At 42.4% G+C, this 18,158-nt stretch overlaps 1 protein-coding gene across 4 annotated transcripts; it reads right to left on the bottom strand.

Moving 5' to 3' along the window:
- Window positions 1-29: 29 nt before the first annotated feature.
- On the bottom strand, window positions 30-10,548 carry LOC127768848 (uncharacterized). 4 transcript variants are annotated; one of them, XM_052294502.1, is made up of 21 exons: window positions 10,182-10,548; window positions 9,563-9,606; window positions 9,386-9,449; window positions 9,195-9,309; window positions 9,016-9,083; window positions 8,573-8,670; window positions 7,873-8,044; window positions 6,944-7,160; window positions 5,918-6,044; window positions 5,671-5,780; window positions 5,490-5,579; window positions 4,707-4,835; window positions 4,486-4,619; window positions 3,836-3,922; window positions 3,664-3,756; window positions 3,513-3,584; window positions 3,220-3,259; window positions 2,800-3,044; window positions 1,815-1,992; window positions 1,443-1,648; window positions 30-898 (listed from the first exon to the last, which is right to left on the bottom strand). In XM_052294502.1, the coding sequence occupies exons 1-21, from the start codon at window positions 10,290-10,292 to the stop codon at window positions 602-604; spliced, it is 2,697 nt and encodes an 898-aa protein (XP_052150462.1). In that variant the 5' UTR covers window positions 10,293-10,548; the 3' UTR covers window positions 30-601. The 4 variants fall into 4 exon arrangements, with proteins under 4 accessions (XP_052150462.1, XP_052150461.1, XP_052150464.1 ...); XM_052294501.1 differs by having other exon boundaries at window positions 5,490-5,582; window positions 10,182-10,519; XM_052294504.1 differs by lacking the exons at window positions 9,195-9,309; window positions 9,386-9,449; window positions 9,563-9,606; window positions 10,182-10,548 and adding an exon at window positions 8,879-8,912 and having other exon boundaries at window positions 5,490-5,582; window positions 8,997-9,016.
- Between the last annotated feature and the right edge of the window lie 7,610 nt (window positions 10,549-18,158).

Raw genomic sequence — 18,158 nt, 5'->3', positions numbered from 1 at the left:
ACAAGAAACAATGACACAAAAAAGCTTAGTGAACAAACCACACATGCAAGCAAGACCTTGCACTAATTTCTTTTCGTGCACCTCCCCGTGTACATTACAATTCAATTTCTTTCACTTCTAGAAACTATGAAACAATGGCACATAAAGCTTGAGTGAACAGACCTAACATGCAAACAGAACCTCACACAAACGGTTCTTGCTGGCATTTAGCACATTCTCAACCTTGAAAATTGCATCCATAGCTCGTATATAAAAAGTCCCTTCATCTAAAGTGCAGCTGTGTATCCCACATACCCCCACAGAAAAACGGATCAAATAGTTTACTCGGTGTACTCCCATCAAAATGGTTCTGTTTTCTGAACTCTGATTGCTGCGAGATTAAATTTCTGCCTGCTTTCATGAAGTTCCCCGCTGTCAAAAAAAGTTCCCCGTTGTCACTTTTCGTGGATGACGAACTGATACTTCCCTTTGCTGATAACATTGTGCCAACTGCTTAACCAGTCAACAAGACACAACACTAACCATCATTGCTATCACATGATCCACTCTTCCGGCTCAGCTGGATACTCCTATCAACCCATAGGTAAACCATCTGACTGGTTCAATCCCAGGATGTCACAGATAATGCAACCCAAAGATCATTGGACGTCCCAGATATATACATCCGATGTGTCTCAATCTGTTCATCTGTACTTAATGGGGTTGGGCTCGAATAGTGGCCATTGCTAATTCTTTCAATGACAGAGAATACAATTTCTCTTTGTATGGGTTCATGACCGTTTAAAAGATTTCCCATGCTCAAAACTTTCCTCCATGATTGGTTAGCAGTTGGAGGAGGAAACAGATTTGATATAGCATCTCTCTCATGCATCCCCACCTTTTCCTTAGCAGTGAATTCCTACATCGAAGATTAAAAAGAGATCAGGAAGGTAGGCGGCAACCTTATTAAAATGACATGAAAAACTTGGCCAGGTATTGCAGAAACCCTAATAAACTAATTTCATACAGCTTAAATAAGTAACTTCAGTGTAACTCAAAATAAGAATCTTAACAAAATGCCTCCAGGCCACAGAAACCGGTTGAACAATGGCAAAAAAAAAAAAAACTGCAGATAGCAGCAAATCACTATTAAACAAAATAAAAATTTAGATTTGGTTGTACAAGACCTTCATAATGGCTATCACTGATCTGAAGGGAAAAGGCTACGATAGTAGACAGCATACATGAAGGAAATTTTTGAAGTGCATAGTGGTGAGTGGTGACTACTGAAACATCACTTAAAAATACCATGCTTCCCACCAAAACAGGGCCAAGGGAAGGGGGCACACACAAGCAAATGAATATATTAGTTTGTGATCTGAATCGATTTAGTTCCATTGACTTCATTTTTGTAAATGCGTACAGGGGTAAAGTAACAAACAACAGTAAAGAATAGCACTGACCTTCTCATAGCAAACACTTTCCAAGCTAGTGCCCATTTTTGGTAGATAGTAATTGAAGTAGTCAGCAAAAATTGCTTGAGACAGACGTGGAGCATCAATAAGTTTTCGGTGGACTGAAGCAGCAAGAATAAGTAACTTCTCAATGTGCTCGAAAACTTGACAAAGCCGCTTCAAGTCATCAGACAAATCACTGATGTCAGATTTACCTGTCAAAATAATTGATCATATAGTTGTCCAGATAAAGCAGAGAAGATGAATATAAAACCAACACATCAGAACAAAGCAATACTATGGAAAATTAATGTACCCATCTTGGACACGATGTAACTATACAGACTACAGTTTATGCACAGATGTATTGTAAATATGCACCTTGGAGAGACTTCAATGTTGAAGCCAACGTAGCATATAGCTGATCCATTTTAGTCTTCATTAATTTAAAGCCACCATATGTGGTTCTGTTCAGTATGTCTGCTGACGATTTGAACGCAGTGCAGACCATTTGCTCAAGGAGCTGCTGTGGTCTTAAAGTTTCAAGGTAATGAATTACCTGCATACCACAGACATGTAAAAGTTCAGCGGGGAAATCATTAAAATATTATTTTCATATATGGCAGTCATGGTTTCATTTTTTTTTCAAGTCTTCCAACAACATATACGGTTCAAAATTACATCTGCCACCTACAAATGTGCCAAATTACTACTCCCTCCGTTTCAATTTACATTGTTACCCTCATTAATTACATCCTAATCATCCCCTTTCCCAAAGCAAGCATTATTTTTTTGTTGTGAGGAGTACTAGTACTAGTATGGCTGGATTGATGAAGGAAAGGAGGGGAAAGACATCTCTAAAAAGTCTCTGGAATGTGAGGACAGGTATTTTGAAAAAAAAAAAATTGGATGCTAGAATGACAAGTAAATTGAAACTGAGGGAGTATAGATTTCATAGTCTTGTAGCCTTCAATATACACAGTATTAGGGTCTGTTCTTTTTCAACTCCAAACTACAACTTCCTTGTTTTCCGTTAGCATGCTATTCAAAATGTTAAACGATGTGTTTTTTGAAGGAAAAAAAATTATATATAAAAGTTTCTTTAAAAAATCAAATAAATCCGTTTTTAATGTTTGTAATTGTTAATACTTAATTAATCATGTGCTAATGAGCTTTCTTGTTTCATGTGGGGCTGAAAATCTCCTGCAAGTTGAGCTATTGAACACGCCCTTAGTAATTTGTAGACAAACTATAACTGAACAACCAGTTACTGATAAACACCCCCTGCTCATTCCTATGTAGGTACCACAGTGTCTTACATGAAGAAGAAAAATAACTTGTGCACGGGTTGAAAAGATTAAACTACCTTTTCTCCCTCTCGAATAGGATCAAGCAGAAATTTCTGTTCAGAGACAGGTAAAGCAGGAGCGTCATTCCAGATTTTACGCCACATATTCCCATGTTCAGACATACGCTGAGAAAGCCTTCCTTTGGGTGGCCAACCTGAAGAACCCTCTGCTCCATCCTCACTCACCCAGTCACCAGGAGAGTGCCACCGAATAAAATCTTCAAAAACAGCATCTGGATTTGCAGCTTTAAAAGCAGACATATCTAAACATGGAGAGTTTCTTAATTAGCAACACACGAAATTGTACAAAAGGACTAAAACGGAAAAGTAGGATGGCATTGACCAAAGTTATGACGATTGATCAAAGAACACAGACAATAAAACAAAATTCTTCAGTATAGAATTTATAAGTATATGGCAAGCTCACTAAAAACTGACCAGAAGATAATACATCTCGTTCCAATTGACCAGATAATCCCTGCAGCAACAGAGGAATGACATAATTTAATTAGGCTAACTGATAAGTATGATATAGTTCACCTCAGACTAGAACAACAAAGATGAAAAATCTACAGATATAATGTAATAAAACGTATATATATGTGCATATCACCTTCACTTTATGCCATTCACATAAGCTTAAAAATTAAAATAGTTAGATTCATTAGAAATCTACAAAGCAAAAACATGTTGACCATTAACGCATTTTAACTGCAAGTTCAAGAGCTTACAACAGCATTGCCAAAAGCTTCAGCAGCATGGAGCCTTTCTTCATGCATATCTTCAGTCATCAAAAGTGCATCCTAAGAAACTGATGTGAAAATAAGCGGGGTGTGTGTGCACTCCATATTAAATCTGAAGTAGAAATAGACCAAAAAGAACCTGAGTATATGGTGCATGCATTTCTTGAAATGTATTCAGAAGCATCATTGAGGGGACGACACCTGCTGATCCTTTACGAGTCTTATTTTGTGCCTGTTCTTAATTAAAAAAATAGCATCAAATCATTTAGATTTTGAATTTGAATGTACATACTAAATTGATGATATATTACCACGCTATTTGAAATACCATCTTCATGTGCATGATCAGTACCCTTCTCGCGACTCAATGATTTCTTTCTCTCAATGCATATTGCAAGCTTACAAGGAGAAAAAAAACACAAAATTAAGTATGATGCTGATCTGTCAGGAAACAGGTACTCCTACCCAGAAAACACAGCACAAGTGTAGCAGGGAACAAGTTAAAAGATGCAAGGGGCAACCATTGACACTTGAAACTTACAATAAACTTCATAAGAGCATGGCTTTCTTAGGCAATACACTATGAATACAACCATGTTCATACAACGGCTAGATTTGCCCAACTGAGCTTTTGGGAGAGACCTATGAGAATTACTTAATGATCATTGCCATAAGTAGGATAGGCGATGGGGGACTAAGAAATAGTTAGAATTACCACACAACAGCATATGGAGACAAGCAAACCAATAGGCCGAATATGTCTCCCAAATAGAAGTCAACAACAGGTCTATTATCTACCTTGCTAAGCAGAGTACCAAAGAAATAAGTAATGCATGTATATACCATAAACGCCAACCATGATTTTCACTTGATATCAATGGACAACATAAGAAAGTAGCATTTGCTCACAGGATGTTAACCTCTCAAATGGAAAGGACTACAAGAAGAACAGTACAAGTACCATATGCAACTTTTGGTGTATCAGACAAGTACAGAGGTCGATACTAGAAGTGCTCTTCATCCTCGGCAATCGCTCTGATTCCTCCCAGCACCAACGAATTTCACGAACAAAGTCAATCCACAGGACTGCTATTGCTGAAATAAAAAATAAGTCCTATTATTATTAATGCTCTTCAAATTAAAACAGAGGCATTATAAGAAAGCAAAGGGGAAAACACATACCTCGTATATGGCAGTTGCCGAACCACAGAGCATGCAAACAGAATTGGGCAAAGAGTGAATCTGAAGGTGCTCCTTTCATAGCGCGGCCATACTTATTTTCTGCTTCCACATAATTCGAGTTCCCAACCTCTGTCAAACAGAAAACATAAGAGTTTGTCAACTTTATCAAAATGAATTGTAAAGAAAGAAGGCACTGAAATGAAATGAAAATTCACAATGGCGTTAATGTTATAAGCAAATATTATGTATCTGTTTCTCGGTAAGGTCGTTTTTCACTTTATCTACAACCCGAAAAAGATACCACTGGTGTAGAGAAACTAGGAAATAATAATTGAAGCCATAGCAGTATAACTGGGTGACAGTCTGGTTCAAGCATGCAAGACTACAAACAAAACATAGAACTAGACACGGGGTACAACACTGCACAAGCATACCCCTGCCCCTGTTGAACCCTGACCATCCCAAGAGTGAGTTCAGGCAGTGATGGATATTCCATGGAAGCTAGAAGACCATTGTCAGGCTCAGACCAACTGATCTATCCACTTACTAAACAAGGAATATGACCCTGTTCCTTCAGTACAGTACATCTATGCAAATGTAACTGATGACATTTGAGAACTTCTGAAATAAGATGTAAAAAGATGAGCTAGCCTAATTACTTAAGTGCTCCAGTGCAGCATTATGGATAATACATTAGGTTTCACAAGAAACTTGTCAATTATGGTCACTGTATGATGATTCATTAACTGAATTTGTTAATGAGATAGGTGAATGGATAAATACCATCATTGAAAAGATCTTTCATAACACGATCAACAACAGATGGTGGAGGTACAGTGACGGTAGATTTTGAATTTTCCTGGCCTGAAGTATCTGCTGTCTAACATGACAGATAAAAATCAGAAAAAAAAAAGCTGAATAAATAGTGCTTTGAAGGATTTCAGGCATGCACGAAGCTCTTAACCTGCAACAAAATCTTCCAAAAACTGTGCCTCTGCTGATGATTCAAATGCTTTTACCAGAAGTTGCAGCTGCGATGCAAACCCCACAAACTTTCCAATAGAATCATCAACCCTGGTGCAAAGTACAGACATAGATAAAAAAAGAATACATCCAGTGAAGGTAAAAAAAAAAAAGAGAGAATACATACAGTAGGTTTACGTACAATTGATGTAAAAAGTGTGAAGGTAATAATGTCACAAGGAATTTACATGTATGGAGATACAATTGGGTGAAGAAGCCAACGATCAGCATCAAATGACGAAGCATTTTCCACCTCAGCCATCTCAAGGGTCTCTTCAAACACTCTCTCTCCCCAAATGGCAGTCAACTCAAAACCTAAAACAATTTAGCCACTAAGTCTATTGTTTTTTAACATATGTTAATTAAAAAAATCTCAGCTGGAAAAATATGAGTCACACATATTATAAATACTAAATACATGAGGTAAAACACGCTTCCAAACATGACAACTACTGCTTAAAAAATGGAGTTAATATACTGTAATAGTCCTTGCCTTCATGGCAAACCAAGCCTCTCATATCATATCAACCCTTGTTAGGATACCACTAGCATAAAGGAAAATGTGAAGAAGAATTATTCAGCCTCCATATTTCCTCTGACATGGAAAATGAGGTTTCTACGTTGAGATGACAACATGATCCCTTCGCACTTACAATGTAAAAAAACAAAGTAAAGTCCCAGTATCAATGACAATAATATGCATAAGAAGTTTAGAACCATACAGAGAAACTGATGACAGATAAAAGAGAGGCACATATAATAGAAACTATCCTTTAATGGTAATACAAGAATTATAATATAAGCTGCTAGATCAATTTTCGATACCATTAAGTGGCATTGTTCGCAATTTTGAAACTATTGGTTCTTGGTTGCTCTTGACGATTGATCCAATTAGATCAAATCTATGTCTAAGTTGCTATTTTTTCATTTGTCTTATTTTTGGGAGTAATTATTACTCCTTCCAATTTTTAACAGTTGTTGCTTTTGAACAATATCATATCACACAAACACTTGGCATCACAATTCACAATGCCTGTTTTCAAAAAATTTCCCCTGTTAACTCTACATTTCCCCACAACTTCATTACCTCATTCTTTGTGCTAGAAATATTGTTGAAGACCATTTTAATCCTTTTTTTTTGTCAAAACCCGTTATTCAAAAAATAAGCGAGTAGAAAAGTTGCTACTAGAAATATGGAATAAGGTTGCAGTTACCTTTGACTGGATCCTCAGCAGAATACCACTCTGCCCAAGAGCAATCATCATCCCATTGTTTTTTTGGGTGGTTTGCAGCTTCGCTTTCTGCTATTGACTCGTTAGCTTCGGACACCAAAGTTTCCTCGTTATAGTAATCATATTCAGGAGTCCTGTAGGTAAGCTTCATGGAGAAGATTACCTTTACCCTTGCAGGAAAATCTGTAGAGGATAGGACCTCCAAACAGAAAAATACAGGTCACATATGTAACAAAGTAGCAAAATAATCCAAATCAGTAGTGCGGCTCTGAAGAGTCAGAACAACAGAATTGCTGAATAAAAACAGATGGTACATTCCTATAGTTCAAATGTAATGGACTGATTGTTGAATGGCGGGTAGCTGCCCCCCCCCCCCCCCCCTCTCTACTTTTTTTGTATGTCCATCATATGCAGATATTTTTTCTTTGAAAAGGTTGAATACTTCTGCTGATTAAAAATGAGGCAAACCTTTCAGATTTCAAAAGATCTAGTGCATGATCCAGTTTGAAGTTCAAACACTATGTATCTCAATTGTGAGGTTCAAAAGATAATGTGGTAGCAAATGTAAATAAAGTTTGTTTCCACGATATTCCTTCCATTTGATTAACAAGGAGTATTTTAACTATGCCTGCGGATTAAGGAGGTTATAGAACAAGAAAGTGGTAAAGGAAATGACTCATGTCCCAGTGCTAATGTAGGGGATAAGAGGGGATGGTAAATGAGGGTTAATGGGAGAATAGGTAACTAAATTCCATGCACATCTTACATTTTCAAACTAGATTATAAAAGCTATAAGCAGAATATATTGAAACATAGGTAATTAACCATTCATTGTACACAGATTTTATCTGCTGTCTTAAAAAGTTCTATGGGAGAAGAAACAGCACCAAAAGTTATAAGAAAATACTCACAAATTTTGATAGAAACAGCTCGTGTAACCCCTCCAGATGCATGAGTCGTATCGGAACCTGGCTACCAATACGATCAGCTTCAAATCTTCGAGTAAATACAGTTCCCAAATTTTGGATTCCTATATATGCTTTACGTGAAGGGTCATGCACTGGTACAAAGGCTGGCCAATTGCTAAGATTAAAATTCATGTCAGTAAAATTAAACAATGGTATAGTTTCACTAGAAAATAAAGAAATGGCCTGTTAACTGTTAACTAAGATTCATGCAGCGTGCCTTGATGAGATGTAAAAATGCAACGCGTGTGAATTAATATTCCCTCGTATAGACAGAATTTTCTTATTCCTTGAAGAAGACTAAATACACCAATATCATATAATAATATGCTTAGTGCAACCATATTGTGCAGGACTGAATCTCCCAGTCCCAGATTCAGAACAAACATTTATGCCAGAATGAGTTATGAAGTGCAAAGAGATTTGAAAGGGACATTTCAGATTGAATATGGGTGTACCAGAGAGGACTAGCATTGACAACACAAAATGATATCTAATCAATTGCTTCGTGAAGACGCGAACAGAAATACTGTGATCGTTGATGAACTTATACTATCTAACTTGCTGAACAATATGCACAATCTGTAATATGTCTAGTTCAACAAACTGCTCACTGTTATAAATTTATATGTTAGTCAAAACTTACCTTCCACAATTAGACAGAGCAATTGCTACTGAACTCAAAAGCTTAGTTGATTCAGGATCATCAAGCACCACACCACTGGCACTCAAGGGAGCAATAATCTGCGATCAAATAAAAGCATAATGACTTCATTTGTGTTTATTAGCTTAGGCATGTTTACTGGGCTCCATGACGCATTAGAGCCTTAGAGGTTGGTGCAGATTTTTAAAAAGTCCCCGCCTATCTATGTACTAGTTCCAATGGTTTCTATCTAAAGCTCAATGCATTAGCTAAATAAAAAGTATAATGCAATATAGTGTATCAATATACCCAAAAAGGCGCCACATGGCATCTGAGGAGTATACTTGCGTGCAAGCAACAAGGCCACATCAGGTTAACTTTCTTGTGTTACAATTACAGTAATGAAGCAGGGATAACTTGTCAATACCACATAGCAGAAAATATACCAGAAACTCATATACTCCAAAAGAGAGCTGCATACTATGTGTATCATCGTCCCAGTATGAATGTTTCCCTACAGGAAGGTATTTATGACTGTGAGGAAGTTGTTAAACGAGAAAATGTTAGGAAAGAATAACACCATATATAATTTTGTTGAAGACTTTATCAACTTATTTTCTCCCACCTTTTGCAGATTTCATGAAATGATATTCCATACAATAAACTCTTTTCCCATGCTTCAATTCACGTTTGACCACATACAAGTTATCGAAGGAAGGCACACTCTCTGCACCTTTTTGCTACAGGAACATATCCAATTAAAAAACAATCATACAGAGGATGAAATCGAGAGGGAGGAGAGAGAGAGAGAAATACCGTCAAGATATTTGGGCCATCAGCAAGCCATTGACGGCAAATTGCCTCTATCTCAGATATAAACCTAGATGCCCCCAAAAAAACTCTTTAAGTGCAGTTATACATAACCGGCCCTTTGAATCAAGTTTTAAATAGCCTAAATAACATAAACAAATTTGGAATGTATCAATGCAGTACCTCTCCCATGATGAAGCAATAGTGAAATCGTCAAACCGCTCTAGCTGAAAAAATGCAGTTACATGGTAAATCAACAGGCAAATGCCCACTTCTATAGGTTAGACGGAAACAGAATGTTGATTTACAACAACTATAAATCTTACACTGAAGAAACTAAACACTGCCCACCAATTGTACACTGTTTATCTCGACAAAATGATGAGGCTAAGGTTACCACCTACAGTTACCGAGTACTAGTTGTCATCTACGCAAAGACATATTGTGATGTAATTTAGCATTACAAATTCAGGTTTATGACCAGTACAATCCACTTAGCTTTTCTGACTCTCCAAGCAATTTTCAGCAGGAAACGTCCTAACTGCCACTCGAGTAAAATTGCATTCCGGTAGTTCAGAAATCGACTTCAGTCCATAACAACAAATCCGTAACCCAACAGGCCAATGAGAGTTACCCCATTGTTACAACCTTAAGCAATCAAAGAATTCCACGAAGTCCCGAACAAACTAGAAAAATTCATGTCAGACCAGAGCAACCCCCACAACCGCACCCGCACTACCCGATCACGGCGAGCTCGCTGCCCGTGCCAGGCAGTAATCGCACCCAGCATACACGAACGTACCTCCTCTTCGGCCTCCCCCGCTTCCTCCTCCTCCTCCTCCTCTTCCTCCCCGATCCGCCGGTGCTTCGCGTACTTGGAGGAGGAGGAGGAGGCGGCGGAAGTAGAAGCCATGGCGGCGGCGGCGGCGGCGGCGTCGGCGATCCGCTCCTCCGGCGAGGCGGAGGTGGCCGGCGGCGAGGGCGGCGTGGCGAGGAAGCCTCCCGTCCTCCTCCTCCTCCTCCTCGTCAGATCGGTGGCGTGGTGGGGGAGGAAGGAAGGAAGACGAGAGAAGTGGAGGAGGTGTGGTGTGCCGAATGCCGATGCCGCGTCGTCGACCGACGCGACGAGGCCTCGTACCGGATGGTGCTGGTCCAGTAGTTCACCGATGGTGTTGACACGCACACCTGCGCATCGCGGGCCCGCCGCGCCGAGACGGAAGCCGTCGTGCGACCAGCGTACGGTCTACGACACCAGCGATTCGGTGCACGCGGGGCCCGGTCTACTGGACCTCATGTTTTCTACGCGGAATAAGTTCATCTAAGGTCCCTTAATTTTACACCGAATCCGATTTTCATCCTTGAACCCCAAAACCAGATACAACATGTCCCTGAACTGTCAAAACCGGTGCAAACAAGATCCCTCGGCGGTTTAGAAGGCGGTTTTGGCTGACGTGGCGCCTATGTAGCTGGTTTGACTAGGTCTTCATCCCACGTGGTGCTGACGTAGCAATTATATCTTGGAAAAATTAAAAAACAGTGGGCCCACATGTCAGCTACACAAAAAAAATAACTACAAAATGGTGGGGGCCACGTAGGCCCCACATGTCATCCTCACTTCTCCCTTCTTCCTCTCCCCTCTCTTTTCTTCCTCTGCGTCGGCTACATCAAGGACACGTTCGACGCCGCCATGAACAGGATGAACAGGCCGCTCTGCGAGCTCCGCAAGAACGTCACGCTCTACTACGACCGCTTCCAGCTCCTGTTCTCCGACGTGGACTTCGTCTCCGGGTACGGCAACAAGCCGGAGTGGCCGCTGAACAACACCAACGTGGTGGACGCCTCCGTCGCCGGCAGGTTTCGGGAGCACGTCGCGGCGCTGCTGAACGCTACCGCGCACGATGGTGTACGCTCTGGTGCAGTGCACCCGCGACATGAATTTTATTTTATTTTTTTCAAATGTTCACCATATCCTGATTAATTTGTTTCTCTTGATTGGTTGCTGCATGATTTTGGTCGTGGTGCAAAACAATCGGGTTCTGGTGTCCCTTCCGGCGTTGTCCTCCACCTCGGCGTCGCCCTCTGCTCTCGGCTCCGGGAGGCCGTCGGTGATGGGGAAGCGACAACGCCGGCTTTGGTGAAGCGACGGGACAACACGAGCTCGTGGCTCGCCACGGCTTTAGCTCCTTCGTTCCTCTTCCCCTTTCCTATACGCGCGTGCCCGGGAGGGAGTGAGGCGCAGGGACGGCGGCGGCTCCGGGACACGGAGCAGAGGGGCGCGACGGCGGGCGAGCGGAGTCATCAACGCCCACCTCCCCCGCAGCGGCGTCCGGCGCCGGCCGAACCTGTCCCTCTTGGCTGACCGTTGCACAACCCCGCGTGAGCTCGCCGTCGTCCACGCCGCCATGCTCGTCTCCGGCCGCCTCGCCGACGACGCCTTTGCGGCGACCCGCCTTCTCGCCGCCTACGCCGCACTCTCCCCTCCCGACGCTGTGCTCCGCCTCTTCGCCACAAGCCACGAGCGGCGGCCGGAATTCCGTGCGGAGCGCCGCCGCAATGAGCTCTACCGCTTCGTGCTGGCTGCTGCGTCGGCGTAGAGGCGGCGCAGGGGGAGGAGGATGGAGGCGGTGGTCCGGTGAGGGAGGAGCCTGGCAGCAGAGGCGGCGGCGGCGGCCGCGGTGAGGTTGCCGAGGTCGCCGCCTCGCAGCCTCGCTCGCCTACGGGAAGAAGATGAAGAAAAGGGAGAGGGAAGAAAGCGGGTGTGAGGATGACATGTGGGCCCACGGATTTTATTATTTTTCTGAGATATAATTGCCACGTCTACGTCGCGTCAGCGCCATGTCAATGCCACGTGAGACGGAGACCTAGTCAAACCATCCACGTAGGCGCCACATCAGCCAAAACCGCCTTCCAAACCACTGAGGGACCTCGTTTGCCCCAGTTTTAACAATTCAGGGACCGTTTGTATATGGTTTTGGGGTTTAAGGACGAAAATCGGATTCGGTGTAAAATTAAGGGACCTTAGATGAACTTATTCCTTTCTACGCTGATATGAAGCCCATCTCGGTATCCTCGAGAGGAATTGGTCCGCTGGGCTTAGCTCCGAGACCCATGCATATATTTTGGTATAACTCTATTTGCCTCCCTCCTTTTTTGCCGTTGATCGGATCTGATCCTTAACTATAAAACCTGGTATAAACCAACTTTGAAAACTAATGCAAATATTCTCCTCGGACAGTATTGAGCCAAGTTTTAGCTTACATGGCGTGTTGACTAAGTCTTCATCCCATGTGACAAGGTAACAAAAAAAGGTAGGCCCCATGTGGGGGCCACCAATCAAGGATTCTATCTTCTTCCTCTAGCCTCCTCCTCATCCTCCATTTCTCCATCTCCTTTTCCTCGTGCTATCCAAGCTAGAGACCGACAGGGAAAGGGCGGCGGTTGGCGTGAGAAGAACAAGGCGGCCGTGGTGGCGGCGGCGGCGGCGGCTCCTCTTTACCAAGAAATCTTGGCGGTAATGCCTTGTTGAGTGGCAGTGGACAGATCTTGAGTCATTCCCGACCGCTCCTACCCCTCGCTCCCCTCGCGTGCTCGTTGAGGTCGCATCGTTGAGCTTGGTGATGGCACCGCTGCCCGCGCCGCTTGGGAGCTCGGTGACGACGCCCGCGTTGCTCCCCTCCATCTCCATTGTGGGAGCCCAAGCTTCGTCTGCGTCACTGCGAGCTCGATGACCATTGGGCTGGTGCAGCCACTGCTCAGGAGAGATGAGATCGCGACCAGTACGCAGCGTGAAAGAAGAAGGGTTGAGCCCAGCGATGGCCGGCCTCCTACTCCAGCTCCTCACCCTCTTCCTATATCCCCTTCGCATCCATTGCGTGAGCCCAAGCTCCATTTACATAAGGCACTAGGCTGCTGCGACCATCGCACTGACTTTCGACACCGCCTCGATGCCGCCTCGACGACTTGTCACCTTTCTGTCTCAACCCCTTATGTGGATGTGAGGCCGTCGTTGCCCATGTTTTTGTCTGGCTGTCTGACCAGGTCTATCTTCCTATCATAGTCGTCAACTTTTGCATTCCGCTGTTGGCCATAGGGTCCTCTCCATTTGCGCCAGTCCTTACGGTGGCCCTGACTCGCGCCACTTTGCCACTGCTGGTGGCGTCCTCCGGCTTGTCTCGCCTCCGTAGTTGCTTGCAAGGAGAGAGGAGAGGAGAGGAGAAAAGTAATGAAACTGACATGTAGGAACCACTGCATATGTTTTGCCACATCAGCAGAAACCCACTTTTAAAAACACAAGAGAAGTGAATTTGCAACGGTCTCTAGGGGGTGTTTGGGAACTAGGGACTAAAATTTAGTCCATGTCACACCGGATAAAATTTAGTCCCTGTCACATCGGATGTTTGGACACTAATTTAGAGTATTAAGCATAGATTAATTACAAAACCCATTCCATAACCTTGGACTAATTCGCGAGAAGAATTTATTGAGCCTAATTAATCCATGATTAACCTATGTGATGCTACAGTAAACATTTGCTAATTATGTATTAATTAGGCTTAAAAAAATCGTCTCGCAAATTAGTTCTCATTTATAAAATTAGTTTTTTATTAGCCTATGTTTAATACTCTAAATTAGTGTCTGCACATCCGATGTGACATGGACTAAAATATTTTAGCCCCATCTAAACACCCCTTAATGTTTGGGGAGGAGTTATAGGGGAGTCCTAATGGGCGGGTGATCGCTCCCTCCCCTCCCCAGCGATCACCCGCCCCTCCTCCTGTACACATTACCTCCTTTCCCCCTTTCTCCTCCCCTTCTTCTTTTTCTACTACACCATAAATATTAGAATTCAAATTTAAATTTGAAAACGGGTATGTAAACTTTTTACTTATAAACTTTGGGTCTATAAACTAATATTTGAATTTGAATTCAAATTCAAATTTGAAACGGGTATATAAACTTTTGACCTATAACCTTTGGGTCTATAAAATAATATTTGAATTTAAATTCAAATTTGAAACAGGTATGTAAACTTTTTATTTATGAACTTTGGGTCTATAAACTATTATTTGAATTCAAATTCAAATTTGAAACGGGTATATAAACTTTAGGTCTATAAATTTTAGATGTATAGAAATACTATGTATAAAAAATATTTGAATTCAAATTCAAATTTGAATCGGAATATAAACTTTTGACTTATAAACTTTAGGTCTATAAACTTTAGATGTATAGAAATACTATATATAAAAAATATTTGAATTCAAATTCAAATTTGAATCGGATATATAAACTTTTGACTTATAAACTTTGGGTCTCTAAATGTGTAAACTTGAGGTGCATAAACTTGATAAAATAGGAAAGTAATACGGTGCCAAAAAAGGAAACCAGGTGGAGGGAGAGAGAGGGAGGGGGGGGAGCGAATTGATCGCTACACCCACCGCCTGGCGGGCGATCGCCTATTAGCCTTTCCGGGAGTTATACCTCGTTTTATGGATGTGGGATACGATTCGGCCAAGGTAAGAGAGGAGGAAGGAGGTGAAATAGACTATTTTAGAACCCACGAAGATCATCGTAGCAGTACAGTACTCGTGTGAGCCGTGTCGCCGACTCGCCACCGGTCGGCATGCTGGATGCTGCACGCTAAACTCGAGCTCCACTCTCCACATGGCGGAGAGATCTTTTTGCCAACCACCGGCGCGCTGGGGCGCGGCATGTGGTCCTCGCAGGCGGAGCCGTACGGACGGGACGGGACGAGGCGCTTGATTATTGGGTTGGGCCTAGGAAACCGCGAGGAGGATGGAAAAGAAAGGCAAACCGAATCTAGCAGGCACTGTGGACACCCGGACAGATGAGATGATGGAGCAGTGCCTTGGTTAGTTGGTTAGTTCGTTCGTTAACTACAACTCTATACAAGTAGATCATCGCCCATGCCTCTTAACTAGTAAGGGTGCGTTCTTTCAAAGAAGATTGGGGAGAGATTGGAGATACTGTCACTCATTTTCCACGCGCACGCTTCCCAAACTACTAAACAGTATATTTTTTGTAAAAAATTTATATATAAAAGTTGTTTTAAAAAATCATATTAGTCTATTTTTAAAATTTAAAATAGTTAATACTTAATTAATTATACACTAATGGCTCATCTCGTTTTATGTATTTTTCCAATCTTCTTAATCCTCTCTCCCTCAATCACAGCCTAAGTACTCCACGCATCAGACCACCAGGGGACGCCAGCTCTCGATCGAGGGAGAGGGATCGGACGGATCGGACGGCGGCTGAGCCGAGCGGCCGCGCCGCCACCAACCTCGTGCCGTCCGGATCGGGTGCTCGGCGTGGCTCGCGTCACATGCCCTTGCCGCGCGCGCGGCGCACATGGATCACCGTCCTCGCGTCCTCGCGCGTGGCGACGTGTCCTCTGTTCCTCTGATCGATCAACGGCTGCTGGTCCTCTTCCGTTTATTATTTGGTGCAGTGACTATTCGAAATGAATGAAAGAACACGGTGATGAAGAGCGAGTTCATACAAAAGGTAATTGCATGTCATTTCTAATTTTATCTATTTAAGCTCAGAGATAATATATATACTTCACAATACATCTCATACTATCTCATAGTAGGTGTTTTTTCTTTTACGGAACAAGTATAGTACACACTATCTCTAACACATTAATCTCAACAATTTTATTTTACTTATTTGTTCAATCCATTCTTTATTTCTCTTTTTTCTTAAAGTTTGTGTGTTGATTATCCCTTGTATGAGGAGTGCCATTTTACTCTGTATGTTTTTTTTCTCTCCTCTATCTCGTTATATACAGAAAGACACATATAGGTCGGTGCTATAGGTGTCGAAACAACTAAACCGATATCTTTAGTGTTTTTTCCATCTCAACATGTTGAAAATAAAAAACAAAGACACCTTTAAGTGATTGTAGGTGTTGGTTATATAAAAAAGCCGACACCAATAATATAGGTGCTGTTTTTTTTTAAAAAAACACATATTATATATTATATGTGTCGGTTAATTAAAAAACGACACATATGAAATATTCGTGTTTTTTTAGGGGATTATTGATGTGTTCATGGATTTGAGACAATATTTTGGTATTTGGGGTATGATTTGGGATCAGCTTGATGACTCAATATGTCGAGCCATTCTTTTTTGGCTTGTGTGCGCCTCAAAGGTGTCGGGTCTTCAACCGGCACCTTTGACCTAGGGTCATCATCACCATCTTTTTAGTGTCGGTTGGAAAAACCGGCACCGATGACGTTTTCGGTAGTAGTGATATAAGCTCATGCGAAATTTTGGGAGGAGTATTTAGATGCTTAGCATTATTAGCATTAATTAATTAGTCGTGGGAAGTCAATACCATCTGTTATGTTGATCAGCTACTCCCATTAGCTATATAGAGAAAAAAAAAAGAACCACATAAATACATAATTCTAGTGTTTTAACAGTATCTCTCCCACCAGGGTATCTAGAGTCTACAGATAATAGAGGTGTGACCATCCAGGATGAGCCGAGACAGAACCCCAATTGCCGGTAGCGTTTGTTCCATAGAGAACCCTTCATTCCCAGCGTATATATATGTCTCCGGGTGACAAAATTTGGCGTCTCGCTACCCGTCTCCTCACGTAAGGCCAAGCGGACAGTGATAAGAGAGCCTATAGGATTAGGTAGTATCCAACAGCGAGTAGTCACCAGTCCACAAGGACACAAAAATGAAACCGACCCATCAAACGCACACACACCACCCCCGGCTATTAGCAAACCCCGCAAAGCCCGGATTTATTAGCTCGCTTAATCCTAACACGCACACACGGTGCAGTGCAGTGGAGAAGGTTGGTGTCGTGAATGGCTGAATGATCCGGCATTCCGGTGCTGTGCTGTGCCCTGTGCGTGCGAAGACGACGAGAGCCAAATCAAATCAATCAGATCGCCGACACGCTGTGATTCGGTTGGGGTTTTCTCGTGTTTGGCCCGAGGCGAATGGACAGGTGAAAGGAAATGTCTCTGAAGTCTGAACATATACGGGCATCTCCACCGATAAAACTGATCTGTCTGTCTGTCGTACATGGTCAAAACCGGCCGCATTTCATATGTTGATCCGCGTCAAATCGAAGCGGCCGGCGCCGATCCCGGTAATAAGCAAGCAAACGGCAGCGTGGCTGTACAATGAAATGGATGGTCACCTTGATTCAGATTATTCAGGTTCAGTGTATCAGTGTGTGTGATAGCGTGCTTAAACAGTGCTTGGCGGCGCCATTAGGGTGGATAAATATTAATCTCGAGAGAGAAATTTCCAGCTGAAAGATTGTTAGTACTAGTTTTTTGTTTTCATACGAGATTTTGCATGTTATCTCAAGCTATAGTGGATAAGCAATGGATGGATGGAGTACCAGTGCTTTGGCAACCTAACAGTATCATGAATGGAATCTTTGCTATAAAAATTGATGAGACTAGTAATGCAGATGCAGCTCAACAGGGCGCTCGTCAATTATAGCTTTCCATAAGCAGCAAGCAACACGGACAATGAGATCTCCATGACCGCATTTCTGTTCTTCTCCAGTGTGGTACATCAGCCATCAATGGAAACTCGCAAGCAACGTGACATTTGTACTGCAGAGAAGGATACCAAAAGATCTTGAAATGTCGTGTTGTTTACCCCCCGAGCTGAGCATTTTTTTTTCTTCTATAATATCTGCCATCCCTGGTAGGCCATCGATGGACAAAGCAGCAAACGGCAGAGATTCAGAGGAAGCTTTCCTTTCTCGTGATACCA

The sequence above is a fragment of the Oryza glaberrima genome, chromosome 3, assembly GCF_000147395.1.
Source record: "Oryza glaberrima chromosome 3, OglaRS2, whole genome shotgun sequence".
Classification (NCBI taxonomy): Eukaryota; Viridiplantae; Streptophyta; class Magnoliopsida; order Poales; family Poaceae; genus Oryza; species Oryza glaberrima.
This window is presented reverse-complemented; position numbering and strand designations above follow the sequence as displayed.

Coding starts and splice junctions, on each gene's coding strand:
- LOC127768848 (XM_052294501.1), bottom strand. CDS start 10,292: ATGGCTTCTACTTCCGCCGCCTCCTCCTCCTCCTCCAAGTACGCGAAG. Junction 9,607..10,181: donor CGGGGGAGGCCGAAGAGGAG/GTACGTTCGTGT, acceptor GCATTTTTTCAG/CTAGAGCGGTTTGACGATTT. Junction 1,649..1,814: donor AACATTGAAGTCTCTCCAAG/GTGCATATTTAC, acceptor TTATTTTGACAG/GTAAATCTGACATCAGTGAT.